General features: G+C 40.1%; 1 protein-coding gene across 1 annotated transcript in view; it reads right to left on the bottom strand.

Annotated features, from left to right (window-relative positions):
• Nucleotides 1-26,434, bottom strand: part of REEP5 (receptor accessory protein 5) — a 41,468-nt gene that overhangs the window by 11,932 nt on the left and 3,102 nt on the right. Inside the window, exon 3 of the mRNA XM_007451196.1 lies at nt 3,630-3,768. Coding sequence (XP_007451258.1) covers nt 3,630-3,768 — 139 coding nt within the window. The remainder of the gene's footprint in view (nt 1-3,629; nt 3,769-26,434) is intronic.

Below are 26,434 nucleotides of genomic sequence, written 5' to 3'. Positions count from 1 at the left end.
AAGGGGTTCACAAATATTTTAAGTTTAAAATATGGACATTCAAATTAAAGATTATAAAATTATTTTTATAAATGCTAAATATCTTTGGATAACAAAAACACAAAAAAATCCAGCAATCTCTGGAATCTTAAATCTTCCCACAGACCAACTTTTTTCCCATTTGTTTTGAAGGAAAAATTTTCAGCTGTGTTACAGGTGTTCTGTGGTAACAGCATTCAAAATTAAGAGAATATCCATGTTTTCATTTAAACTATTTAGCTTTTATTTTTACCATAAGTGGTTTCATACTGTAATATTCTATAATTTTTTATAATTAATGAATTATGCAAAATTTCTATATCTCTACAAATGGATCATTTCATTTAACTGTATGGATGTACTATTAATTCATTTAACCAGTTGACGGACACTGCAGCATTTTTTTTTTTTAATAATTTTTATTTATAACCAAAAATGCTGCAGTAAATGTCCTTATGCAGCTCTCTTATTCGTGGTGAATATTTCCTTAGGGTGGATACTTAGAATTGCTAGAGTATCATTTTTCATTTTGACAAGAAACTGTCAAAGCCTCCTTTTTAAAAAGGCTATTCCAATTTATAGCATTACCACCACACATCCATTTCCCAATATATTCACCAATACCAGATATCCTCAAGCTTTTAAATACCTGCCAATGTAATGAGCAAAATATGATATTTCACTATTTTAACTCACATTTCCCAGATCACTGACTACTCATATTTTTTTCTCTTCTGTGAAATGTCTATTTATAACCTTTGTTCATTTTTCTCCTTTTCTTCTTACTTGTAAATGTTTTTATATATTCTGGATATTAATTCCTTATCTGGTGTAAGTGTTGTAAATACATCCTCCTAGTCTGTCGTGATTTTATCTTTGCTTATACTGCCCACTGTCATATAGAAATTTCTGTCTAGTTTCTATACCTCCAAGTTAAAAAACATTCTCCTATACTTTTTCTAAAACAGAGGTTTTGGCATAGAAGTCCTGCCTTGTGAGGCACTGAGGAGAACAGCTAGGGACTAAGTAGCCAGGGCAGTTCCTCCTCAAGCTCTCCTGCTCTAACCCCTAGAGCTGTGAATTCCAACTTAGGAGCACCTGCTTCTAGTGCTGCTGGGGGAGCAAAGGGTGACACCTGCACCTGAGGAGCTGTTTAGTGGGGGAAGGGAATCAACTGTGGCTCTTCTGCTGCCTGGGGGTACCCACCCTAGGACTCACACACCCCTACCCTGAGCTTATGGACTAGCATGGATCAGGGTGTGGCCTCCTCCATTCTAACACCCGATGGAATAGCTGATACTCCTGGAGGAGAAGGAACTTACAGGCCAAAATAACAAGGTATTTGAAAAGTACAGCCAGTTCAAAACAGAGACAACACAATCAACTACAGATTCTATCAGCAGCAGAAATTTCAGAAGTGAACGACCAAGAATTTAAAAACAGCTATACTAAAAGAAATACAGCGACATGAAAGAAGAACAAGAAAACATAGGGAGGAGCCAAGCAAAAGTACTAGGTATGAAAAATATAACAGCTGAAATAAGAATACAATGTATGGGGCTTCCCTGGTGGCGCAGTGCTTGAGAGTCCACCTGCCGATGCAGGAGACGCGGGTTCGTGCCCCGTTTCGGGAAGATCCCACGTGCCGCGGAGCGGCTGGGCCCGTGAGCCATGGCCACTGAGCCTGCGCGTCCGGAGCCTGTGCTCCGCAAATGGGAGAGGCCACGACAGTGAGAGGCCCGCATAACGCAAAAAAAAAAAAAAAAAAAAGAATACAATGTATGGCATAAACAGCAGAATGGAACAAAACTGAAAATTGGAAGATCAGATTGAGAAAATCTCCCAGAAAGAAGGAAAATACAAATAAATATGTTTGAAAAATAGGTAAGGCCAGAGGAAAAGAAAAAATTTATCCATAATTACCAAGAATTAAAAATCAAGGTAATATCAACGTGGTGGCAGCTGTGGGGAAGGAGACCAAAGGATGACAGAGCTTCCGCTATCTAATTTCCTGTAACTACAATTCTTCGGATAGAAAATTTAAAAAGCAAGTAAATAGAAATGTAGACATTAGGACAAATTAAAATAACAAGGACACTCAAAATCGGCCTAAATATAGAAATAAAGAAACGATTATTGATTCCGGGGAAACTAAAAAACTACAGTAACACTGCATGTACATTATATATATACTATATGGCCCAACTAAACAGTGCTTAACAAGTCATAATAATAAAAGCGGTGAAGCCTTATCTAACCAAAATTATCCCTGAGGAAGATGAGGACATCTTTTATTATTATCAAGCCTGCATGTGTGGCAGGGAGGAAGGAGGAAAGAAAGCCAAATCCTTATCTTCTGGTGGGAATCAAGGGCTAATGTGTAGGGACTTCCCTGGTGGTCCAGTGGTTAAAACTCTGTGCTCCCAATGCAGGGGGCCCAGGTTCTATCCCTTGTCAGGGAACTAGATCCTGCAGATATGCCGCAACTAAGACCTGGCACAGCCAAATAAATAAATAAATAAAAGAGCTAACGTGTAAAACATAAAAATTAAAAGGTAACTAAACAAGGATATTATTTAGAGACAGAGGTAAATGACAAAATAATCTGTCATAAATGAAGGGACAGCGGTTGCTTTTAAGGAAAGGCAATATAAGGGGCAGGAGTGCAGATCTTCTAAACTCTTCCAGAGCTATTCGAGTCTTTAAACTATGTCATGTGTAACTCTTACTAAAGCAAATACTTAAGGGTATGAGGGAAAAGAAGAGGACGCAGAATTCATAAGAGCTGGACTCACCACCCTCGGCAGCTTGGGAAGTCTGGGTCGGTGAACCTGAGGAACTATTTACATCCTATGCAACTAACCGGAAGCAAGCCTCTTCCATGGAAGACACCTGAGGAATCAACTGAAGACAGTCTGTCCCATTTAGAGAAAAAGAACCAACCACTCTATCTATCAAAAGATGCAAACTTTTCATTGTCGTGTGCCTTGGAGGCCAAGGCTGGAGTTGATACAGGTGTCATTAGGGACGAGTTCAACGTCCTACTCCCTTTCCTCACACAGTAGTAGCCGAGGAGAGTTCTCTGGCAAACACAAGGCTTGGCAGGGCTGATCCCAGACTACTGCACCTGCCAGAGTTATTAAAATGACTTCCTCAGAGAGCCCGTTTCACGTCTGCTTTTTCCAAACCGATTAAGAAATAAGTATTTTTTTCCAGAAATAATGACTCCAGCACACCACTGTGAATAACTGATGACTTGGTAAAATTTGCAATGTTGACGCATCAAACACAGACAACAGAGCATGAAGAGAGGATCTTGGCAAAGAGCAATGCTTGTGCTAGTTCACAGTATTTCCATCGTTTATTATTATTAAACACATTGTAAAGACACAATTGCTTTGGCTGTTTCCAAGATAATATACAAAATAAGGTAGACATGTTGAATCCTGTCTTCCTGTTTATTAATCTGAGGCAGAGTCACAGATGTCCAACATTCAAGCATCTGTTCCTATTCCTTGTATATAGGTCCTGAGATGGAGTTTATTTCAGGGGTAGGGAGCAAAGCAAAAACACAGATGGAAGAAAATGGCAGTTCAGGAAAGCCAACGTACCTTCAGCATGTAGTAGAAGGGGAACCATGACAGGAAGAGGTCAGAGAAGAATTCGGCAATGCTGAACACACCATACACTACCCAGTAGGTCAGCCACTGGGTATCATCTTCTTTGTTTGGACTCTCTATCGCTTTAATTCTGAAAGGCAATACAAAAGGAAGTGTATCATGTAGTAAGATCTCAATGAGACATTTTCAAACATTATACTTTCACAGCTAGCTGCCCTCCAACACCAACTGAGAAACTCAGGCAAATATATGCATCATGTCACTAGATGCAAAAGTACAACATGAAAACAGGCAGCAATGTAGAGATGTCAGGATAAGCCATTATAACTACCTGTTACCAGTTCTTTGGCTACCAGAGAAACCAGCACCAGTTGTCCCTTGGATCTCTACTCTGCTTGAGTCTCCACCAAGGCTCCAGGAAATACCACCAATGACTGGGAACTAGAGTAATCCCCACTCTCAAGTGGGGTCCTGCCACTAGCGATATATCAATAATTCACTCATGTAACTCAGTGCTTATGCACTTTTAATAACTGAAGTACATCATGGTGAGGAGGCATTCCATAAAAGACCTTCTGGAACATAGTTTAGGCACTGTCCAAAGTTCACAACACACTTCATTACAAAGAGGTGAAAACAAACATCATGGTGTCTATTTGGTTTCGACTGACATTATGTGATCCTCAGGCTGTGACCTTTCCTCCTCTTATCGGTTAATATGACTTTCTCAGTACTACTGAGAACTACTACTACTTAAACAAAATTTACTCTGTAAATGAATAGAACTAAATTTAAAATAACTTTCTTTTACTTCTGAATTACAGGAATTTCTTCCAGTCCTGGGAATCCCTTCATTCTAAACCTCAATTCCATAATCTTTTATCATATCCTGATACATGCCTGGATACTTATTGTAACTGAGCTGAACTACAACAGTAAACTAGAAGAAACCTGAATCTTGTTTAGCCTGTGCAATGGGTTAACTATTAAAAATACATTGGCTACTTGGTAACACGGGTTCACCAAAGAGACAGGCTGATGAATCATGCTGAGTCATCCCCTAAGAAAGCCTCTGAATTAATTGGAAGGAGCTGTGGGTGTAGGTGTGAGTGCCTGCATGAGTGTTTTAAGAAGACGACTGAGAAGGGAAAAGTTATAGCTGAATGAGATGACTGCTAATGAGGAAAAGGAGAGGAGGGAGTGATTAAATGAATGCTGCTTTGAACATCAAGAATAAACACAGAATCATAAAATGAATTGAAGGCAGCTAATTATAAAATAATGTCTTCTCACATGTGGACTGTGTTTGTGTTTTAGCTTTCCTCAGGTAGAAGCTAGTTGATGTAATAGAAGGCCAAAGGAAAAGCGTAGGCAAGCATGTGAACCAAAGAACTAAAAAATGTATACCCTTTACACGTAAGGTTTTTTTCCCCTCTGCGCTTTATTTGGTATAGAATATGGTTTACCTATTTATATTTAAGTGGATTTTTAAAGTTATCACTACGATAAAAACTTGTTTCTTACACATCCATCCTGGGCAGAGGGGACACATCGTTATATTTCGCTTAAGGTCTCAGTTTTGGGAACCAAAGCAGTCCATGACTAACCAGCAAACACACATCCACACACAAATATAAACTGAAACAAACATTTATGAAACCACTGATATTTTCAATTCCATTCTATGTCATTACTATTTTTTTATTGAAGTATAGTTGATTTACAATGTTGTGTTAGTTTCTGGTGTATAGGGAAGTGATTCAGTTATATATATATGTGTATGTATATATACCTTTTAATATTCGTTTCCATTATAATTTATTACAAGACATTGAATGTAGTTCCCTGTGCTGTACAGTAGGACCTTGTTGTTTATCTATTTTATATATAATAGTTTGTATCTGCTAATCCCAAACTCCTAATTTATCCCTCCCCACCCCCACTCCCCCTTGGCAACCACAAGTCTGTTCTCTATGTCTGTGTGTCTGTTTCTGTTTTGTAGATAAGTTCATTTGTGTCATATTTTAGATTCCACATATAAGTGATATCATATGGTATTTGTCTTTCTCTGTCTGACTTCACTTAGTATGATAATCTCTAGGTCCATCCATGTTGCTGAAAATGGCATTGTTTCATTCTCTTTTATGGCTGAGTAATATTCCATTATGTATATATATAGATAGATAGATAGATAGATAGATATAGATATATAGATATATATACACAGACACACACCACATCTTCTTTATCCATTCATCTGTTGATGGATATTTAAGTTGCTTCCATGCTTTGGCTATTGTGAATAGTGCTGCTATGAACACTGGGATATGCATATCTTTTCCAATTATAGTTTTATCTGGATATATGCACAAGAGTGGGATGGCTGGATCATATGGCAACCCTATTTTTAGTTTTCTGAGGGATCTCCACACTGTTTTCCATAGTGGCTGCACAATTTACACTCCCACCAACAGTGTAGGAGGGTTCCCTTTTCTCCACACCCTCCCCAGCATTTGTTATTTGTGGACTTTTTAATGATGGCCATCCTGACTGGTATGAGATGGTACCTCATTGTAATTTTGATTTGCGTTTCTCTGATAATTAATAATGTTGAGTATCTTTTCATGTGCCTAGTGGCCATCTGTATGTCTTCTTTGGAGAAATGTCTATATAAGGTTCTGTCCATTTTTAATTGGGTTGTTTGTTTTTTTGTTATTGAGTTGTATGAGCTGTTTGTATATTTGGGAAATTAATCCCTTGTCAGTTGTATTGTCTGCAAATATTTTCTCCCATTCTTTAGTCTGTCTTTTCATTTTGTTGATGGTTTCCTTTGCTGTGCAAAAGCTTATAAGTTTGATTAGGTCCCATTTGGGTATTTTTGCTTTAATATTGCCTTGGAAAACTGTTATGCCATTATTATTTTTTTTTTAATTAATTAATTTATTTATTTATTTTTGGCTGTGTTGTGTCTTCATTTCTGTGTGAGGGCTTTCTCTAGTTGTGGCAAGCAGGGGCCACTCTTCATCGCGGTGCACGGGCCTCTCACTATCCCGGCCTCTCTTGTGGAGCACAGGCTCCAGACGCGCAGGCTCAGTAGTTGTGGCTCACAGGCCTAGTTGCTCTGCGGCATATGGGATCCTCCCAGACCAGGCCTCGAACCTGTGTCCCCTGCATTAGCAGGCAGATTCTCAACCACTGCGCCACCAGGGAAGCCCTGTTATGTCATTATTTTTAAGATGTTAGTCAAGATCCACAGATTCAAAAACAGAAAAACTACTCTAACAGTTCAAGTTCAGTCTCTCAAGGAATAAGCTCCCTAACTTAACAATATGAATTCAAAAGTTTCCATGCTGATACACTTGGAACACTCTATAGTAACACTGAAAAGTAGGAAGAGCTCAAAATTGAGCACACATATTGAACACAACTTTGTAGAAAAGCAAGCCCTGGGGAGAAAGACAGGAAAAGATCACAGAGTCTCATTAAGGTAAAGAGAATTTTTAAATAGAACTTCTATTATTGAAGCAGTTAATTACTGTTTTAATTAAAAATACCACAATGTTCATTTTTTAAAATGTGTCTACATGTCATAACATCATAAGCTAGTCAGAACAAGAAAGAACATAGAAGATAGTCTAACCCACTCAGTGTATAGTTGAGGAACCCAAGACTCAAAGAGGTAAGAGAAGCAAAGCGCTTAATACTGGGATTTCCTGAACGCTATTTATGTACATACTGTCTTGTCCAAATGAGTGGATGCAAAATTGTGATTTATAAGCAAAATATATATTTGGTCATTCCAAAGACCAAAATATAGTTCTCCTATATATTTGGTCTTCATCCAGGTTCCTGCACAGCTCCCCAAACCCTTGCAATTTCTGAAGTGTTGAGAGGGATAAAGGTGTCTTTTATGTTAATGAGGTGACTTTTATAAAGCACATAAGGAGGGGAGCTGGATGTCCCTGGAGCCAACTATGTGATTAGAGGGCTGGAACCTTCAGTCCCACCGCTGACCTCTGGGGAGGGGAAGGGGCTGGAGGTTAAATCGATCACTAACAGCCAATGATTTAGTCAGTCATGACTATGTAATGAAGCCTCCATAAAACCCCAAAGGACAGCTTTTTGTCCCTTTTCAGAGAGCTTCCATGTTGGGGAACCACAGTGCTTCCTTGTGCCACTCATGCTGGACCCCAAACTCCATGAGGACAAAATTTCCTTTGTTTGGGACCTCGCCTATGTATCTCTTCATCTGGCTATCGATTTGTTTCCTTTTATAATAAACTGGTAATCTAGTGAGTAAATGGTTTTCCTGAGTTGTGTGAGCCATTCTAATTGAACCTGAAGAGGGGGACGTCAGGACCTCTGATTTATAGCCAGTTGGTCAGAAGCACAGGTTAACAACCCGGGCTTGTTACTGGTGTCTGAAGTGGAAGGCAGTCTTGTTGGACTTTACCTGTGGAATTTGATTCTATCTCCGGGTAGAAGGTGACAGAACTGAGTTGAACTCTCAGACTCGCTGCTGGCATCTGAGAATTGCTTGTTGGTGTGGAGAAGCCTTCGAATTTGGCCCTCTGCACATGGGTGATTCTTTGACAATGTGCTCTACTGCCATGTACCTATGCTAAATGGTATTTCAACTCGCGTATCAGAATGAGGATGTATCAACTTTTCAGGCAACACAGGGGATTCAAGAAATCCTAAGATGCAGTCTCTATCCTTAGGTCATTTGTAATTTTTGGTCTTTAGCCAAAGTGGCAAAGCTAAAGAATGGGAAGGGTAGGAACCTAATAATTATTTAATGTAACCTTCAGAATAGCCCTATCGAATAGGTAACGTTATTCTCATTTTTGAGAGGAAGAAACTGAGGCTTAGGGAAGAAAAATAACGTGGACAGGGCACCCAGCTGCAACAGCAGGAACTGGGTTTACACCCAAGACTAACTCCAACAAAGCCTGTGTCTGTTTCTCTATCCCAAGCTGTTTTCCTAATTGGGAGAACCACTCACTACCCGACTGCACAGCACTTAGCAAAGTGTCTGGTGCTAAGTGGGCAGCTACTAAATATTTATTGCATAAATATAAATACAAAAGGAGTTCATAATCTAACTTTTGGAAAGGACCAGAGTCCTCTATTGGAGAAAATCAAGGCTTAGAAAGGTTAACTTGGGCACAGAGCAAACACGAGAAAAGGTCATAGTCTCAACATCCAGATTCCTAAAGGACCATTCCACCCTCCATCCTGCTTCCTTGAGGTGGGGGGATCATTACAAGTGAACAGGATGGGACTTCCCTGGTGGCTCAGTGGTTAAGAATCCGCCTGCCAATGCAGGGGACATGGGTTAGAGCCCTGCTCCGGGAAGATCCCACATGCCGTGGAGCAACCAAGCCCGTGCGCCACTACTGAGCCTGCACTCTAGAGCCCGTGAGCCACAACTACTGAAGCCTGCGTGCCTAGAGCCCGTGCTCTGCAACAAGAGAAGCCACTGCAATGAGAAGCCTGCGCACTGCAAGGAAAAGTAGCCCCCGCGGGCTCCAACTAGAGGAAGCCCACGCACAGCAATGAAGACCCAACGCAGCCAAAGATAAATTAATTAATTAATTTTTTTAAAAAAGTGAACAGGATGGTATTCTGAGTTGGTGCCCCAACCCCCGGGCCATGGACTGGGTACCAGTCCGTGGCCTGTTAGGAACCTGACCACACAGTAGGAGGGGAGCAGCAGGCGAGCGACTGAAGCTTCACCTGCCACTCCCCATCACTCCCTGTCGCTCGCATTACCGCTCGAACCATCCCCCGCCCCGTCCATGGAAAAACTGTCTTCCACGAAACCAGTCCCTGGTGCCAAAAAGGTTGAGCACCACTGCTAGTCCACTGGTTCTCAAACTTAGATGATGATCCACATCCACCTTGGGAACTTTTCAAAACTATACATGCCGAGGTCCTTCTTCAGATCTAGTGACTCAAACTCTACCATGTACAGCACAGGTATGTGCTTTTAGAAACATATGCAGGCGATCCTAACACACAGCCAAGTTTCAGAATCACCAGCTCCAAGTTCCAGTTTCAGTACCACTTCGTCATGTCATTTCTAGGACAGAAAATCAAAATGACTGATTTGGGTCCCATCAGCTATAGCCAGAGGGGAGGCTACCCCTTTCCAGCAATGAATGAGAAGCCAAGAGAGAAAAAAAGCTCAATCCTAGAGGAGCTCTGGAACTGTCCCAACAGCAGCTGACAGCAATTCCACCACTCTCTCCAAAGTCCTGGGCCACTATCTCTCTAGTGCCACCTCATCTTCAAATGGCAGGTGTCAGCAGTGACCTTGGGCTCAGAACTACTCCCAGGGGTTTGGGAAGAACACATTCACAAAAGACGGGCACCATGGTCTTACATTGCTCTCTGCCCACTGTTACTGCCACATTCTCACCACTGGCCAAAAGCCTGGCCACCTAAGCCCAGAGCTGTGGCTCCTTATTCTCTCCTGAGCCACCTGCCATGTTCTAGAGGCAGAGCTTCACCTCCTTCAAGCAGGTGGCAAAAGGAAGCAAGGCCTGGGTGAGCAGGAGATGGGCCTAGGGTGAGGAAGATGGTTGGCAATATTATGGGAGCAGCTAGCAGTTCTAAAAATTCACTGAGCAAATTAGAAATTGTAGAATGTTGAGCTGGAAGATATCTTAAAGAACTAGTTCAAATTCCACATTTTATAGACACAAAAAATGAAGTTCAAAGAAGAAAGAGTGATATTAAAATGAATTTCAACTCAAACTAAAAGATTAGAGAAAAAAAAGATTATAGAAGCATGTGTTTACACATTTTTTTAAGGGCAGAATGGACTGTTTAAGTAAATTTGGGTATATCCATACAAGGAAATATTGTGAAGCCTTTGAAAAGGATAGTAACAGGAAAAGATGTCCAAGATATAGTGCTGTGTCAAAAGAGATTACTAATTTTGTGTTTAAAAGAAAAAAGAAAGATATATATTTGCATGTGTTTACAGACCAAGAATGGTATTCAGAAATATATATTTCAAGTTGTATACAGTTAATCCTGAGTATTGGGATTGCAGAATTTTACTTTTTTAAGATCTTTACAATGAGTATGTGCTATTTTTTTTAATTGAGGTACAGTCAGTGTACAATATTATATAAGTTACAAGTGTACAGTACAGAGATTCACAATTTTTAAAGGTTATATGCCATTTATAGTTATTATAAAATATTGGCTATATTCCTTGTGTTGTACAATATATTCTTATAGCTTATTTTATACCTAACAGTTTGTACCTCTTAATCCCCTGTCCCTTTATTGCCCCACCCCCACTCCCTGTCCCCACTGGTAGCCACTAGTTTATTCTCTGTGAGTCTGCTAGCATGTACTATTTTTTTTTTTTGAAGTATAGTTGATTTACAATGTTGTGTTTGTTTCAGGTGTACAGCAAAGTGAATCAGTTATACATATATAGCATGTACTACTTTTAATAATGAAAGTGAGGAAAAATATTTGTTTGGAAGGAAAAAAAACCACAGGGCACCAGACTTTTTTTTTTTATGTGGTACGCGGGCCTCTCACCGCCGCGGAGCACAGGCTCCGACCACGCAGGCCCAGCCACTCCTCGGCACGTGGGATCCTCCCGAACTGGGGCACGAACCCGCATCCCCTGCATCGGCAGGCGGACTCCCAACCACTGCGCCACCAGGGAAGCCCAGGGCACCAGACTTTATACAACTATTTTCTCCTATGAGACTAGGTCTCTCTTTAGGGCTTTGTTAAAAACAAACACTGGGGCTTCCCTGGCGGTGCAGTGGTTGAGAATCTGCCTGCTAATGCAGGGGACATGGGTTCGAGCCCTGGTCTGGGAGGATCCCACATGCCGCGGAGCAACTAGTCCCATAAGCCACAACTACTGAGCCTGCGCATCTGGAGCCTGTGCTCCGCAACGAGAGGCCTCGACAGTGAGAGGCCCGCACACCGCGATGAAGAGTGTCCCCCGCTTGCCACAACTAGAGAAAGCCCTCGCAGAGAAATGAAGACGCAACATAGCAAAAATAAATAAATAAATAAATAAACTCCCACCCCCAACATCTTCCTTAAAAAACAAAACAAAACACTAAAGTGAACATCAGACACATTTATTTAATTTCTCTCTTGAGGAAACAGCTCATGATTTTCTAACAAACAAACCTCTCTAACAATGATCAGACACAATCTATTGTGTTTTAGGGCATTAAAAGGGCTTCAATACACACAGAAAGACACAGAGGGAGAAAAGAAAGTCACACAGCCCATCACATGCGATTGACTCATTCTGATTTCCTCCTTAAACAAAGCAAACTATCAAAAAATTATTAATTACACTGAACTATGAAACAGACAGGCTTTTCCCTTCATTTCTTCCCAGTGCTCACCTGGCTTTACATCATTTCACCATCCTTGGCTTGCAGCTTTGTATCCTGGTTCTACCGCTTACTAGGTATTGGTTGGCCGAAAAGTTCATTTGGTTTTAAGTAGACACATTTTTCATTTTCACCAATAACTTTATTGAACGACGTATTCATCAACCGAATGAACCTTTTGGCCAACCCAATACGTGACCATGGGCAAGTAATTCTGGGCCTCAGTGTGCTCATCTGTCAAGTAGAGATGATAAACCTCATTGTGTTGCTGTGAAGATTAACTTAGTTGATACATGTTAAGCACTTAAACAGGGTAAGCACTCAGAAATATTACCTTATTAGGTAGTAACTATAATATGGTGGTGATAGTTTATTATTATCATAGGGAGGCAAGAGATTAAAAAGAAAAGAGCAATAAGAACAGTCCAGTCGTTCTGGCTAAGTAGGACGGGTAAAGGATTAATAGCATTGTTAATAAGGCTAAAGGATGATTAGGGAATTACTCATGAATTTTAATTGTACCTCACTCTCCAAATCCCAAATGCTACAGAGAGTAAAGGGTTATTAGCTGAAATCCAAAAATCCTATTTGCAGGTCAATGGCAACAAATTTGGACGCTGCTGAAAACATTTTTCAGGCCCATGCTACAGGGGAGGACTGGCAAAAAGTCTTGATGCTGGTATCAGATTGGTACTGATAGGGAGGTAACCACTGGCCAGCCCTTGTCCAGACCACCCAGAGCCAGTGACTGGGTACTGGCTGCCTCTACCTTGTTGGCTCATCTATTTCTTTCTTTGCTGCTTTTTCTAAACGCAAGATCACGAACTAAAAATGGCCAAAGGATAGCGTTAAACATGTGTGAAGAAACCAAAGTTTGAGCAGATACAGTCCTGGGCTACCAGCATTCTCTCCCTCCCAAATTAAGAGTCATCATTCAGAGAACCTAAATATGCTTTGACGCACAGGCACCACTAAACTGCAAATCCCTTGAGTACTTTATGAGAACGAAACCATGTAAACTAAGGACAGTCCAGGGGTTTAAATAATTTTGTGAGGCAAAAAAGATATTTTAGAGATGAACTAGTTCAAAAATCATTAACGGAGGCAACAGTCTTGTGATACCTTGGAGCTATGAGCATGGGCAGGAAAGCCAGCACTCCAAGGTCACCAGAAAAAAAGCCTGAAGCGCTGCTGTCCCAGCCCTGGAATATCAACCTCCAGACTTCTTATTATGCTAGATAATTCAGTGGCTCAGGCCACTGTTGATGGAAGCAGCTGACTGAACCCTGATATAAAAGGTGAGTGGCCCCACCAAAAGCTTTCTAAACCAAACTTACGTTAGATATCTAGGTAACTGTCAGAAACAGCTCTGCTTCCCTTACTGAGGTTTTATCTATTGATTAAATATATCATTGTTTACAGTTAATGCTCACGTAGGAGGGCAGGAAAGAGATAACCATCCATACTATTTTTAGAATTATTTCAGACACAACACATCCATCAGGGAAACATTCACCTTTACACACATCCTCTTAATTCAGATTCATGCTATTAGTAAGCAAAATAGATAAAAATGCTTTTCTATATATGAACTGTACAACCTATTTATACTTCTGTTTCTAATTCTTGTCTTTTTAGGAACATGTAAATAGCTTTCAGAGGTATAAGCAATTAACAAATATAAACAATAATATGTCAAATAATATGCTACCCAACTTTTTTTTTTTTGCGGTATGTGGGCCTCTCACTGTTGTGGCCTCTCCCATTGCGGAGCACAGGCTCCAGACACGCAGGCTCAGTGGCCATGGCTCATGGGCCCAGCTGCTCCGCGGCATGTGGGATCTTCCCGGACCGGGGCACGAACCCGTGTCCCCTGCATTGGCAGGCGGACTCTCAACCACTGCGCCACCAGGGAAGCCCTGCTTCCCAACTTTTACCTAATATTTACTATTATAAATATTCTATTGTTATATCATTAAGAAATTAAAACTAGCAAATAGGAAAAGCAGATACGTGGAGGAAAGCCATGTTTTCTAAGCCTCTGAGATATGTCATAGATATTTGTTACTGAGATTTTCTTCTTCCATCAATGACAACTTTAGTTATATTTATAATTGGGATGGATGTCGCATTCTCTTACTTTGATGTAGTTATAAATTAAGCATTTTTAACACTATATTAACTTGTTCAGACTCAAAGGTTATTCCTGGTTAATGGGTATTTCAAAACCTTCATTCATGTCATTAAGTTGAAAAATGTCAATTTCCTACAATAGTATGAAGGATAAACTGTGTGTATATTATATTTAGTATCATATACATGTATGTCTACAATGAAGGAGAAGCATAAGATAGATGGCAAATACAAAAAGCTCATTGAGAAGTTTTGCAATTATTTATTCCTATGTCCTATATTCCAAATGGTCTACTTTAAATGTAGCTTCTAACAGGGAGTAAGACTGTCTGGCTTAATCTTCTTTGTTAAAATTTTTCTTAAGATAAAAAGGAAATGAAAAAACAAGTAAGATTGTTTACCGTCAGTACAAACCAAAGACCTAACTGGCTCTACTTTTCTCCACTCAATTCTTAGTGGTGGGGGGTGAAGTGAAATGGCCAGAGAGGCCCTGTCTAGGTAATCCACCACAACTGTCAGTGACAGACTCTTCTGGATGCAAGCATATGCCGAGCATTGACCATGCACTGACACTGTACTGAAGCTCTGGGGCCAAAACAGTGATGCTCAAGGACATAAAGTCAAAAACAGTGAAAAGATCATTCCATTCTTAAGTAAGCAGTACACGTGTGCGTGGGGAGGGGTCCAATGAAGGAGTTTTGGGAAACTGGAAGTCTCAATGGAAACAAAACAAGTAAAAAATAGGTTTAATATTTAAAAATTGTTCGTTAAACCATGCCCAGGGCTTAGGAACATGTATACCACTGTACCAAAAGAGAAGAAAACCACTAGCCATATTTATAACTTGGAAGAAGAAAACTTTATGGTACTTTATTGCGCCTTAGAATAACGAAGTCTTAAACTGCTGATCTAAGTACAGGAAAAAGTAAGATAAGGAACAGAAAAAGAGTAAGCGAAAAAAATAAGTGAAAGAAAATACTACTTGGGAGGTTTTTCCTTAATCATTTGAAGTTCGATGACATGGAGTTAGACAACCATGACTATGATTGTCAGTTTTCCTCTTTGTATGTTAATCAAAAGTAGCCACACTTAATTAAGGACTTACTAAAATCTTGATCCTGTTCTAGTGTTTCACTTATCCCTTCCTTTTACATTTGAGAAAATTGAGTATTATAAAAGTTAATCTATTTCCCCAAGGGTTAATTCAACTAGTAATTATCAGGTCCATGTACATATGTTTTCTGATCACTCACACCAAAGAAACTTAGGTACACACTACCCGTACTGTACATGGTTCATATGTAACTTAGCCACTACAGTTCACACTAGCCAAATGATATAAAATTAAGTAATATTATATGTCTTCAGACCACTGGCTTTACTACTGAAACCAGTTGTATTCATCAATAGGATTTTAATTTTAATGAGTTGATTATATTACCAGACAGGACATCAAAAAAAGCAGTTCATGAAAAAAAAACAAGCTTTGAGATGTGCTGTTGGTATAGAACAGAAAGGAATCTACTTCTGGTCCATTTGCTTTGTTTTATTTCTAACGTGGTAAGTTATGTTTAGAAACAAATATTCCAGAGTTCAAGGTAGAGTCTTTGAAGCATGAATATGAAGAATACGGACCATAATGTTTATAATCCTTTCTGATACAGCAGACACACAGTGTGGCCATCCACAGTGCCCACTACGTGTAGGACTGCTTTTGGCTGTGTTTATTAGAGAATGGGAAGCAGGAATTCCTGATAGCTCAAAATAATTTTCCTATTTCCTATTACCTCTGTTTAGCAGTCTGCCATTGCAAATATTATTTGACACATACAGTGTGTCAAATTAGAAGGAAAAAAGAATCACACATTTTAAGACATGAACAGTATTTTATTTCCATGCCAGTAAGGAAAAGATTTTTCTTCTTCATGGAAAAAAGAAGGTCAGAAACTATGGGCACTCAGAAAAGTACACTTGTTTTTCACTGCAGAGTACGTGTGCTTGCAAAGCAAGAGAGAGAACCAACAGAGCAAGAGATCCAGCAAACAAAGGGAAAAAACTAAACATACAATAAAACCAATTTGCTTATTTACTGTTTATATCGTGCCCAATCCTCCTCCCCACCCCAAAAAGGATACAATCACTAGCAGCAAATATGCTTCTTAAATATGTAGAAACTATAAGATGACTATATAAGAACAATGAAAAAATATACCATGCTCTTTTCATTTTTAATATAGTGTTTCTCCTATAGTACAAAATGACTGACCTAATGAAATGCATATTATAAGGTAAATTCACAAGCAAATGCATTTTAAGATGAGTCTGTAAAACATCTCTAATGGAGATTAAATTACAAAAAAACCAAAAGCAGTCATTTACTGGTCAAATATTTTGGTGTTTAATTATACTGATCTTATTTGTCAACTGTTCACCATTTTGTTTTTTAACGCAAAATGGAAGCTTTGGTCACAGTCGAATAGAAAGCATGAGGAATGTTGGCAGTGGGCAGGCCAGGGGAGTCAGGCACCCCTACACCTACGCCTGGCTTTGCCTCAACAGACTTGCGATCTGAGTCATAAAACTTCATTCTGTCTCCTCGGTTTCCAAATCTGTTAAAGATGGCTATAGCCCCAGCAGCCTGATCTCTAAGACCTCTCCTAGCTAATATTTTATAACTCAAAACAGAATGCATTTAGACTATTAAAAAAGATGAACGCCTGAAGCAATAAAACAGCAGATGCAAACAACAGGGTCCTACTGCATAACACAGGGAACTATATTCAATATCTTGTAATAAACCATAATGGAAAAGAATATGAAAAAGAATATACATGTAAAACTGAATCACTTTGCTGTACACCACATTGCAATCACTAACACAACTTTGTAAATCAACTATACTTCAGTAAACAAACAAACAAAAAAAACAGATGCAAATCCTACTGGGACAACCCTCTGTCAATAAAATTGATGGCTCTGTATATATAATATCTATGTCGGGTCTGGCATCAGAAAATTTCACTTACGCTCAAGCACCCTCACAACCTGCACAAGAACAACCTAAACTGACCTTTCCCAGACAAAAGAGGGCCACATCAAGATGTAGACAGCAGTCCAGAGTTACCTCTGACGTGTAAGTGATCCCTTTACTAGATCACTTGGCCAAACTACCAGAAGCTGCAGGATATATATATAGTAGCCATGTGAGAGGGACGCATGATAGCTCCACGCCCTGATTCTTCCACTCCCAGGAATCAGGGAGTGTTAGAATGAAATCAGGATAGGTTTCTGCACCCCCTGCTTATATTTCAACTGCTACAAAAGTAATTTCATTAGCAATTTTTGAAATTGTTTTTAAACTTCTGCTATAATCATTTATTCAAAAAATTAATTACTTGGTAATATTATTGATAGGCACTAAATATCTTAAAATGGCCCATAAATATTTATACTTGTTTTAAATACTATCTGAGGATATTAAGTTGAAAAACAGAGTTCTCATTCAAAGTCCTAAAAAAGAGAGCTCTAGGACGGGGGGAGAGGGAGGCAGCTCAGAGGGAAAAACAGACCCTATCTCCAGGGCCTCCGTAAAGAGAACAAAAAAAGTTCATTAAAGTTCATAGGGAACACTCCAGAACAGAGCCTTAGGAATGAGATCTCCCTCCACAACTGCTTTAGAGCCCAGAAACTAGATCATGAATAAATCGTTTAAATCTTATTTGCTCCTCAAAACTTTCTTTTCTCTATGACACAGGCAAAGGGAAAAAAACAAAAACATAACCAAAATGCTGGCTTTAATTATCTACATTTACGTTTTCTCCACAACTCCTTCCTTTTAAAATAGTTCAGTAATGCTAGCCATAATACTTAGTGAAAACACAACCAGTAAAAAGCTGACAAAGGTAAATGTTTAAATGTTTACGACTACACTGTTGCTTAAGGCATTTACGGAATGCCAGTTATATTTTTGGTCCAAGTGCCCAGTAGGCCAGAATATGTGCATGTGCTTCCAGAGAAGGAAAGTGTGGGCATGAGCTGCTCTGCCCTAAAGTGCTATTAACAAAGAACACACAGTTGCAGAGAGAAAAGCTGGTGTAATAGGAACATAAGCAGCTTAGTAGAAAATATATCTGCTCCCAAGTGCTCATGAGTAAAAAAAGAAAATAAATAAGATAATTACAAGTTCTTTAAAAAACACAAGAAAACACACCCCTTACTAATGAGTCCATGAAGACAACCACAAATACACATCCTCCAGCAACATTAGGGCAGCCTAGCTCTGCTTCAGATGACTTGCTCTTGAGAAACAGAAAGTGGTTCAGAACCATCAGTCAGAACCATGGCGACTTTCCCAAATTCTCTTCTGGGTAGTGAACCTGTTCAGGAATCAGCCATTGCAAACTGTAAATAAGTAGATTTCAACCCTTTTTAACCTATATTCCCTCATGTTATCTGCTGTGCATCATTTGCTAAGATGTAGCTTTTACTTGTGGTAGACTGTATTACAACTCTTGTAGTTATTTTGACTGTCTCCTTCAAATATTCTCCCTCACGATCCCCTTTTCCGATCTGACCTCATAGGGACCATCCCCAAACATCTCCCCCTTGAGCTTCGTTGCCTCCTGACAAAGACCTAAAGACAAGGCTGCATTTCCTTAGGAGATACAATGCAGTGTGTCATCTTCAGATGGGCATGCACTGCTTAAAAAAAGAGCAGGTCTCTGCACATGATGAGCTATATTGCTGCTGTCGTAAATCAATGCTGTATCACAGCCAACAAGAGAAAGAACTTGTTAGTAATATATTCTAACTCATGTTCACAAAACAGTGCAAATGACTATGTGTGCAGATATATGATTTGGGATGGTAGTACCTTATTTGAGAACTACACTGCATGAAGGTCATGTATTTGTATTGACAGTGTCAAACTGATAAAAGAAAAAGTTACATCAATAGTTAACTTTCATCTCTATATAAGGTTATGGCATGTATCTGTGGGACACTTGAAGAGCCAAATGGGAAGCAATATAACGAAAAATTAAAAACATGGGCTTTGGGGCCAAACTCCCTAGGTTTAAATATCAGTGTCACCATCTACTGTTATGAGACCTTAATCAAGTTACTTCTTTCTCTGTTTCCTCACCTGTAAAATGGGAATAATCATAATACCTATATCATAGGGTTGTTATGAGGATTAAATAAGGTATATTTATAAAGCACTTAAACAGAGATATTTAAGTATTTATTAAATTAAGGGCTGCACAGGTGTTCAGCAGCCGTGCAAAGACCTAAAAGCAGTAACACTCTTTGTACTGATAGCAAAAGGTTAAAATGGGCTGGTGAGGACACACAGAAGATAAAATGACACATCACTAAAGTGGGTATCAGATTTGAAAAGTGTTGCCAAACATTAAATACAGACATTAAAATTCTGAACTCTAAGCATATTTAATCTTTTCAAGCTTGGTACTAAAATATGCCTAAATGTGCTTTCACATTTCTGTGTAGGTCTGGAGCCCTCAGTTACAAGTCTAGCCTCTGTGTGACCTTGGAAAACCTTCTAACTCTCTCTGTCCCTCGATCTTTAGAAAAGTGATCAGACTACATGTTTGATCTCTAAGGCCCACCTCTGATAGTCCCAGGAAGGTGGCCACCTGATCCTTAAGAAATATATGAAATAAATGAGAGGAAAAGTAATAGACGTTTTAATAGAATTTTAAACAAAAAGATGGCTGAGTTGGACAAAAAGACAACCCTCCTGCTTTCCCTTCTCTGCAGGGCAAAGATAAAAATAGAAAACAAAGTCATTAGACTTCTGTCATAACTACACTTGAATAAAGAAGCAGGGACAGGAGCAGTCTCCACATTCCGGGACCACTGGGAGGCAGTTACCTTCGGTCTCGGGCTCCGATTTTGTGTATGTGACGGTGCAGCAAAGCACACTCCCCGAGAGGTCTCTCAGAAAGACTCGCTTTTGTGCCATTCAAAGCAGGGCCACCCCAGAAACAAAAAAACACATATGATTCCGTTTGTATGAAATGTCCAGGACAGGCAAATCCATAGAGACAGAAAGTAGATTGGTAGTTTCTGAGGACTGGGGTGTAGAAGAAATGGAGAATGACTGCTAATAGGTACAGGGTTTCCTTTGGGGTGATGAACATGTTTTGGAATTAGAAAGCGGTAATGGAGACTCCAGGAGGGCCCACACCAAGGAGTACCTCCCAGAATTTCTGCTGCCAGTGTCCTTGTCCCCGTGGTGAGCCACAGCCACCCCCTCCAGGAGCCCTCCAACACTAGCAGATGGAGAACTTAATGTTCTAGATGATATTTTGACTGAAGTACCAGAACAGGATAATGAACTCCAAAATCCAGAGAGTGAACAAGATAAAAATGAGAAAAAGGGTTCACAAAGAAAAAGTGACCAAATGGAATCTACTGACACAAAGCGACAAAAGCCCTCTGTTCATTCAAGACAATTGATTTCTAAGTCACTGAGCTCATCAGTTAGCAATAACAAAAGAATGGTTAGTACAGGGCTTCCCTGGTGGCACAGTGGTTGAGAGTCCGACTGCTGATGCAGGGAACACGGGTTCGTGCCCCGGTCCGGGAGGATCCCACATGCCGCGGAGCGGCTGGGCCCCTGAGCCATGGCCGCTGAGCCTGCGCGTCCGGAGCCTGTGCTCCGCAACGGGAGAGGCCCCAACAGTGAGAGGCCCGCGTACCGCAAAAAATAAAAAAATAAAAAAATAAAAAGAATGGTTAGTACAAAAGGAAAGTCAGTCACAGAGTATAAAAATGAGGAATATCAAAGATCTGAAACAAACAAATACCTAGAAGCTGATCGGAAAATTCGTTTGTCAAGCAGTGCCTCCAGAGAACCTTACAAGAGTCAACCTGAAAAAACATGTCTGCAGAAAAGGGATCCTGAAAGGAGGGTCAAATCCCTTACGCCAGATGGCTCTGAGAGAACTGGGCTTGAAGTGGACAGACGTGCAAGCAAATGCAGCCAGTCTTCTAAGGAGGAAGTGAACTCTGAAGAATATGGCTCTGACCATGAGACTGGCAGCAGTGGTTCTTCTGATGAGCACGGCAACAACACTGAGAATGAGGAGGAAGGGGTGGAAGATGTGGAAGATGAAGAATTAGAAGAAGATGCAGAGGAAGATGAAGAGGTGGATGACGATGGAGAGGAGGAGGAGGAGGAGGAAGAAGAATATGAACAGGATGAGAGAGACCAGAAGGAAGAGGGAAATGTTTATGACACCTGAAGTGAGGCTAGCGACTCTGATTCTGAATCCATTTCCTTCACAGATGGGTCTGTCAGATCTGGTTCAGGAACAGATGGATCAGGTACTAATTTTTATATGTAAAGGTTTGTCTTTTTTTTTTTTTAAATGGACCTGACTGGTTTTTTTCTTGAATATGTTTAAGTTGAATTATAAAATTTTTGAGGCAATGGGGGGGATGTTAGTAAGACTGTCCTGTGATTTTTTTTTTATATAGTGTACTTTTGAGTATTATAAATGCACTTGAATAAGGTTTACATATCTTAGTAAAGGTATTTCTCAGCTACAAATTGACTATTATAAATGTACACTAGTCTGATTGTTTCCCTATGAGGAAATGTATTTGAGGTTTTAATGTTATAAATTCTTAGATTTCCATACTAGTCAACCGCAGCTTATTTAAACACTGATGTACTTGAAGTATATTCATATGGAACCCGTCTGCTAGGTATAACAATATTTTCATGTTAAATGCCTCTAGATTTTCATCCTGTGGCCACAGAAATCAAAATAACTTTTTCTCTTGGGAGCTCAAACTTCCTTCCATTTCTGTACCTGTGGGTTGACTGACTGGGGCAGGGTCGCCAGAGGGCTGGGTATAAAGGTATTGTGGAGAGACTGGGTAAGAGGCATCTTGGGTCATTCCTTCAATATTACATGCCCTGCCACTTTATCTGACCCATGAGACTTGACTATGGGAATGGTAGATAGTTGCAGTCATTAGGCTGAGGGAGCCCTCTTTTGGGGGGAAATTCAGAGGGTAGAGCAAGGAGAGGTCACGGTACTTAGGAACCGCTGGTCACTCTGTGATGATTATACTCTCATGGCTGTCTTATGTAAAGATGCAGCCAGATCTCCTACACAGGCCAAATGTACTAAATATTGGGATACAAGAAAAATTCTATTATTTTGATATATTTGATAGTTACAATGCCTTTATTACAGAATTTTATCATTTTAATGTAGTACATTGTTAGTAAATCATATTCTTGGTATAGTGTAAATGATAAGAGCAAATGACCAGGTATTTTCTAATTGGCACCTGAAGTGCTTCTAGCCTTTTGCTCACTAGAGTTCTAGGTTTAGGAGTTTAGACAGGTTTTGAAGGAGGTTAAAGAGTTAAACTGAAGAGATGGGTAGCTGGCTTTAATATAAAAAGAAAAACCTGTGGAATCTTTAATTCTACTATTCCATCATACCTTTTGCAAACTGATGGGATACACGTTTTATAATTTATGATAATGGATAGAGAACAAAAATTGCATTGGCAATATGAATGAATGTTCATTTATCGTGGAGAATGTGTGAAACCTGTAAAAGTAGGCAACATTTTATTATAGGAATCTTCTTTTTGGTGTCCATGTTAGGAACGATATTTCTTAGACTTGAATGTTTATCCTGTTTAAGTCAAACAAGGGAGACGTATAAATACGTAGGGCCTGAAATAATGTGTATTTTAATTTTATTTTATTTTATTTTTTTAATAAATTAATTTATTTTGGGCTGCTTTTGGTATTTGTTGCTGTGCACAGGCTTCCTCTAGTTGTGGTGAGCAGGGGCTACTCTTCGTTGCGGTGTGCTGGCTTCTCACTGCGGTAGCTTCTCGTTGCGGAGCACGGGCTCTAGGCGCACGGGCTTCAGTAGTTGTGGCGCACGGGCTTAGTTGCTCCACGGCATGTGGGATCTTCCCGGACCAGAGCTCGAACCCATATCCCCTGCACTGGTAGGCAGATTCTTAACCACTGCGCCACCAGGAAAGCCCCATGTGTATTTTTAATAAATTCCTTAGATGCTGATACTTAGCAAGATACCTATTCATACTTTGTTTTTTGTGGATTAGACATTTCAGATTGAATGGTAGCCAATAGTTTTATAAAACCTGGATATTAAAACTGTTAAGAGACTTACCGTTACAAAAGAGATACTTGCCTGGAACTCTTACTTTCCATATTAAAGGAAATTTGTGGCTTTTCTTTGGAAGAGCTCTTATGTGGAACATATTTTAAAGACTGTATTTAGTATGCAGGACATTATTATTTTTATTTTGGAGTAGTTTCTCTTCATAATAATGAAGAGAGAAAAATGGGGTGGATCTGGAACTCCACCAGAGCTAAAAACAATTTTTTAAGATTTTTAAACACAAGGGATCACAGTTTAGTTTTTGTGTCATGAATTTTCTAGATTCCAGTTTATTTTACCTTATTTTTTCTCAAAATTTCAGTAATTTTCTTATAAAAGTGACACACTTGGTGGCTGTTAAGGCTTCGTTAGACGACTTTCATTGTTTTTTTGACCTGAGAATAATAGCTGGGAGAGGGGATCATAAACTTAAGAGCAGTGAAAGTTATTTATACAAAAAAGATTAAAAATCCTTGGAGATATTTTAATGGTAATGGTAATGCTATATTTAACATTACATAAAAATTGTTGGGTGAGATCTTCTGCTTCTGTTGTATTTCCTGCATCATTTTTTAAAAATAAATTTACTTATTAAAAAAAAAAGCAGTGATGGCTGCAAAACTTTATACTAACCGCTGAATTGTACACTTTAAAAGGGTTGCATGGAATTATATCTCAGCAAAAAATGGGGGGAGGTAATAATAATACCTGTAATAATAAAGGTTCCTATTATTATCCAGTAGTCTGCCTTCTCTTATCAGAAATAGAAGGAAGTAGGGAGATTAAAGTCATTCTGTCAACAGCTCTTGATAATGAGAAGTCTGGAATTATATTTCAAATTGCCTATAAAGGGTGGCCAAAAAGTCTGGAAACTTAGAGGTAGAGGATTAATGGCCCTGCTCTCAAAGGGAAATGATTTATGCAGAAAATAAGAGTAACCAGTAGGAAGGGGCTACCCGATAAGGCACTGGTTGCCCCACCCCAAGGGCCAGCCGGGCTGCCAGCTGTCTAGTGCTCCAACCTGACAAGGCCTGGTGTGAAGCCAGGTGCACCTGAGCCCCACCCACAGATTTCCCCAGGTAGTGAGTCACGAGAAAAGCTACGAAGCCAAATGGGCTTTTCCTTATTTTACTTCTGCAGCCTCTAAGCCTATCACTGACCATTAAGCACAATCTGTGGGCCACTCTATGGTGGCCCAAGGAAAGGAAGCAGCAGGAGCAAAAGCTGAAAGGTGAGAAAGGAAGGACTATTAGCAATAGTTTAGCAGGATCACCAATTCCTTCCAGGAATCACAGCAGACAGAATGACCTTAAAATGTACATTGTAACATGTCACCTCCTACTTAGAACCCATCCAAGGCAATCAGAAAACATGCAAACTCCCCACAGCTACCTGGAATAAAATGCACACTTGGTGTGCCAGCCACCAGCTGTGCCTGATGGCACCTGCACCTCTCTGGTCCTCCTTCGCCCCTCTTCCCTCTCAGAGCTTCCAACGCACCAGGTCCTCCAACAGCCCAAGCGCCTGGCTGCCCAGGGCCTGGCATACACTGCTCCCTCTGCCTGACTCTGCGCTCAGCAGGCAGCTTCTCATCCCTCAAGTCTTAACTCATATAGTAGCTCAGATAAATACCTACAGGGGGCCCCTCCTGTTAATCTCTACCACAGCTCCCTGCGGGTGCTCTGTGGAGGGCTCACCACACTGTCACTACTTTACTATTTATTGCAGTCTACCCTGCAGACAAGTCACGCAAAGATGGGGAGTATGTCCAACTTAGTCCCTGGTGTATCTGAGGTGCTGCCACAGTGTCTGGTGCATGGTTGGCATTTGATGTTTGCTAAATAGATGAACCTGTATTTTTAAAAATAACTCTGGCTGGGGAGAATTCCAAGAGACAAGGAGAACAATTAAAGTGGTCACAGATCACACCTTAAGTAACACTGATTGTGGTGCTACTAATAGTACCACTTACAAGGACTTTCTTTCTGACAATTATACAATTACATCAGTTAAGCAATGAACAGACTTGATTTGACTAATAGTGATTGCCTGAATGTTTACTAACTGGGGGTCTGTGTGCTTTTACTGTGCATACAATCCCATGTGTCCTTGAAGCTCCTTCACAAAGCAGAAGCCAGGTGGGCCTGTGGACTATTCCCAGGGTTAGCAGGCTGTTCTTCTGCCCCTTTCACCCCCTCCTCAAGTGTAACACGCGCAGGTTATGCTGCTGCTCTACAGCAGGGCTTCTCAGCATGGGCTGCACATGAGACTCCTTTAAAAATTCCAAAACCCAGGCTGCACTCCAGACCAATTACATCAGAATCTTTGGGGATAGGGCCCAGGCGTCAGCACTTTTTAAGGCTCCTCAGATAATTCCAATGGGCAGCCAAGGCTAAGAAGCACTCTTTTAGTTAAAAATCCAAGCACCCAGAGACCAACCTTCACTTAATTCCCTTATGATAATAGGATCTTGTATTCATTTTAAAGGTAAAAGAGCTGGTTGTACCAAAAGGAAGCATCCTATGAATAAATGCTAATCTAGAGATACTCATAAATTGTTTCCTGAATGTTTATTTAAATCATTAAATCCCTTTTTTAGATTTTTAATACTCTTCCAACTCCTATTAAAGTGTACTACAAATGTCACTTTGCCTCAGAATACTCAGATAGAAAAGTGTATCTACTTGGTGAATAAAAAAATTCTAAAATATATAAAACCCACTTACCTGATCAACTACTCAGATACATGACCATCTCTACCATTTCACAGAATTCTTAGCAATAGACACGAACACTTAGCTTCTTGTAAATAAAGAGAGCCAATAATGTTCAATTGACTATGTAGAAAATGAAAGAATGAGTTCAAACAAATGATAAAAAACTGAAATTGACTTGCTTGAAATTACTTTTAAAATATGACTTTAGGGCTTCCCTGGTGGTGCAGTGGTTGGGAGTCTGCCTGCCAGTGCAGGGGACGCGGGTTCGTGCCCCGGTCCGGGGGGATCCCACATGCCGCGGAGCGGCTGGGCCCGTGAGCCATGGCCGCTGGGCCTGCGCGTCCGGAGCCTGTGCTCCGCGATGGGAGAGG

The sequence above is a fragment of the Lipotes vexillifer genome, unplaced genomic scaffold (genome assembly GCF_000442215.2).
Source record: "Lipotes vexillifer unplaced genomic scaffold, Lipotes_vexillifer_v1.1 scaffold91, whole genome shotgun sequence".
In the NCBI taxonomy this organism is placed as follows: Eukaryota; Metazoa; Chordata; class Mammalia; order Artiodactyla; family Lipotidae; genus Lipotes; species Lipotes vexillifer.
Note: the sequence above shows the minus strand (reverse complement) of the source record. Positions and strands in the feature narration are given on the sequence as shown.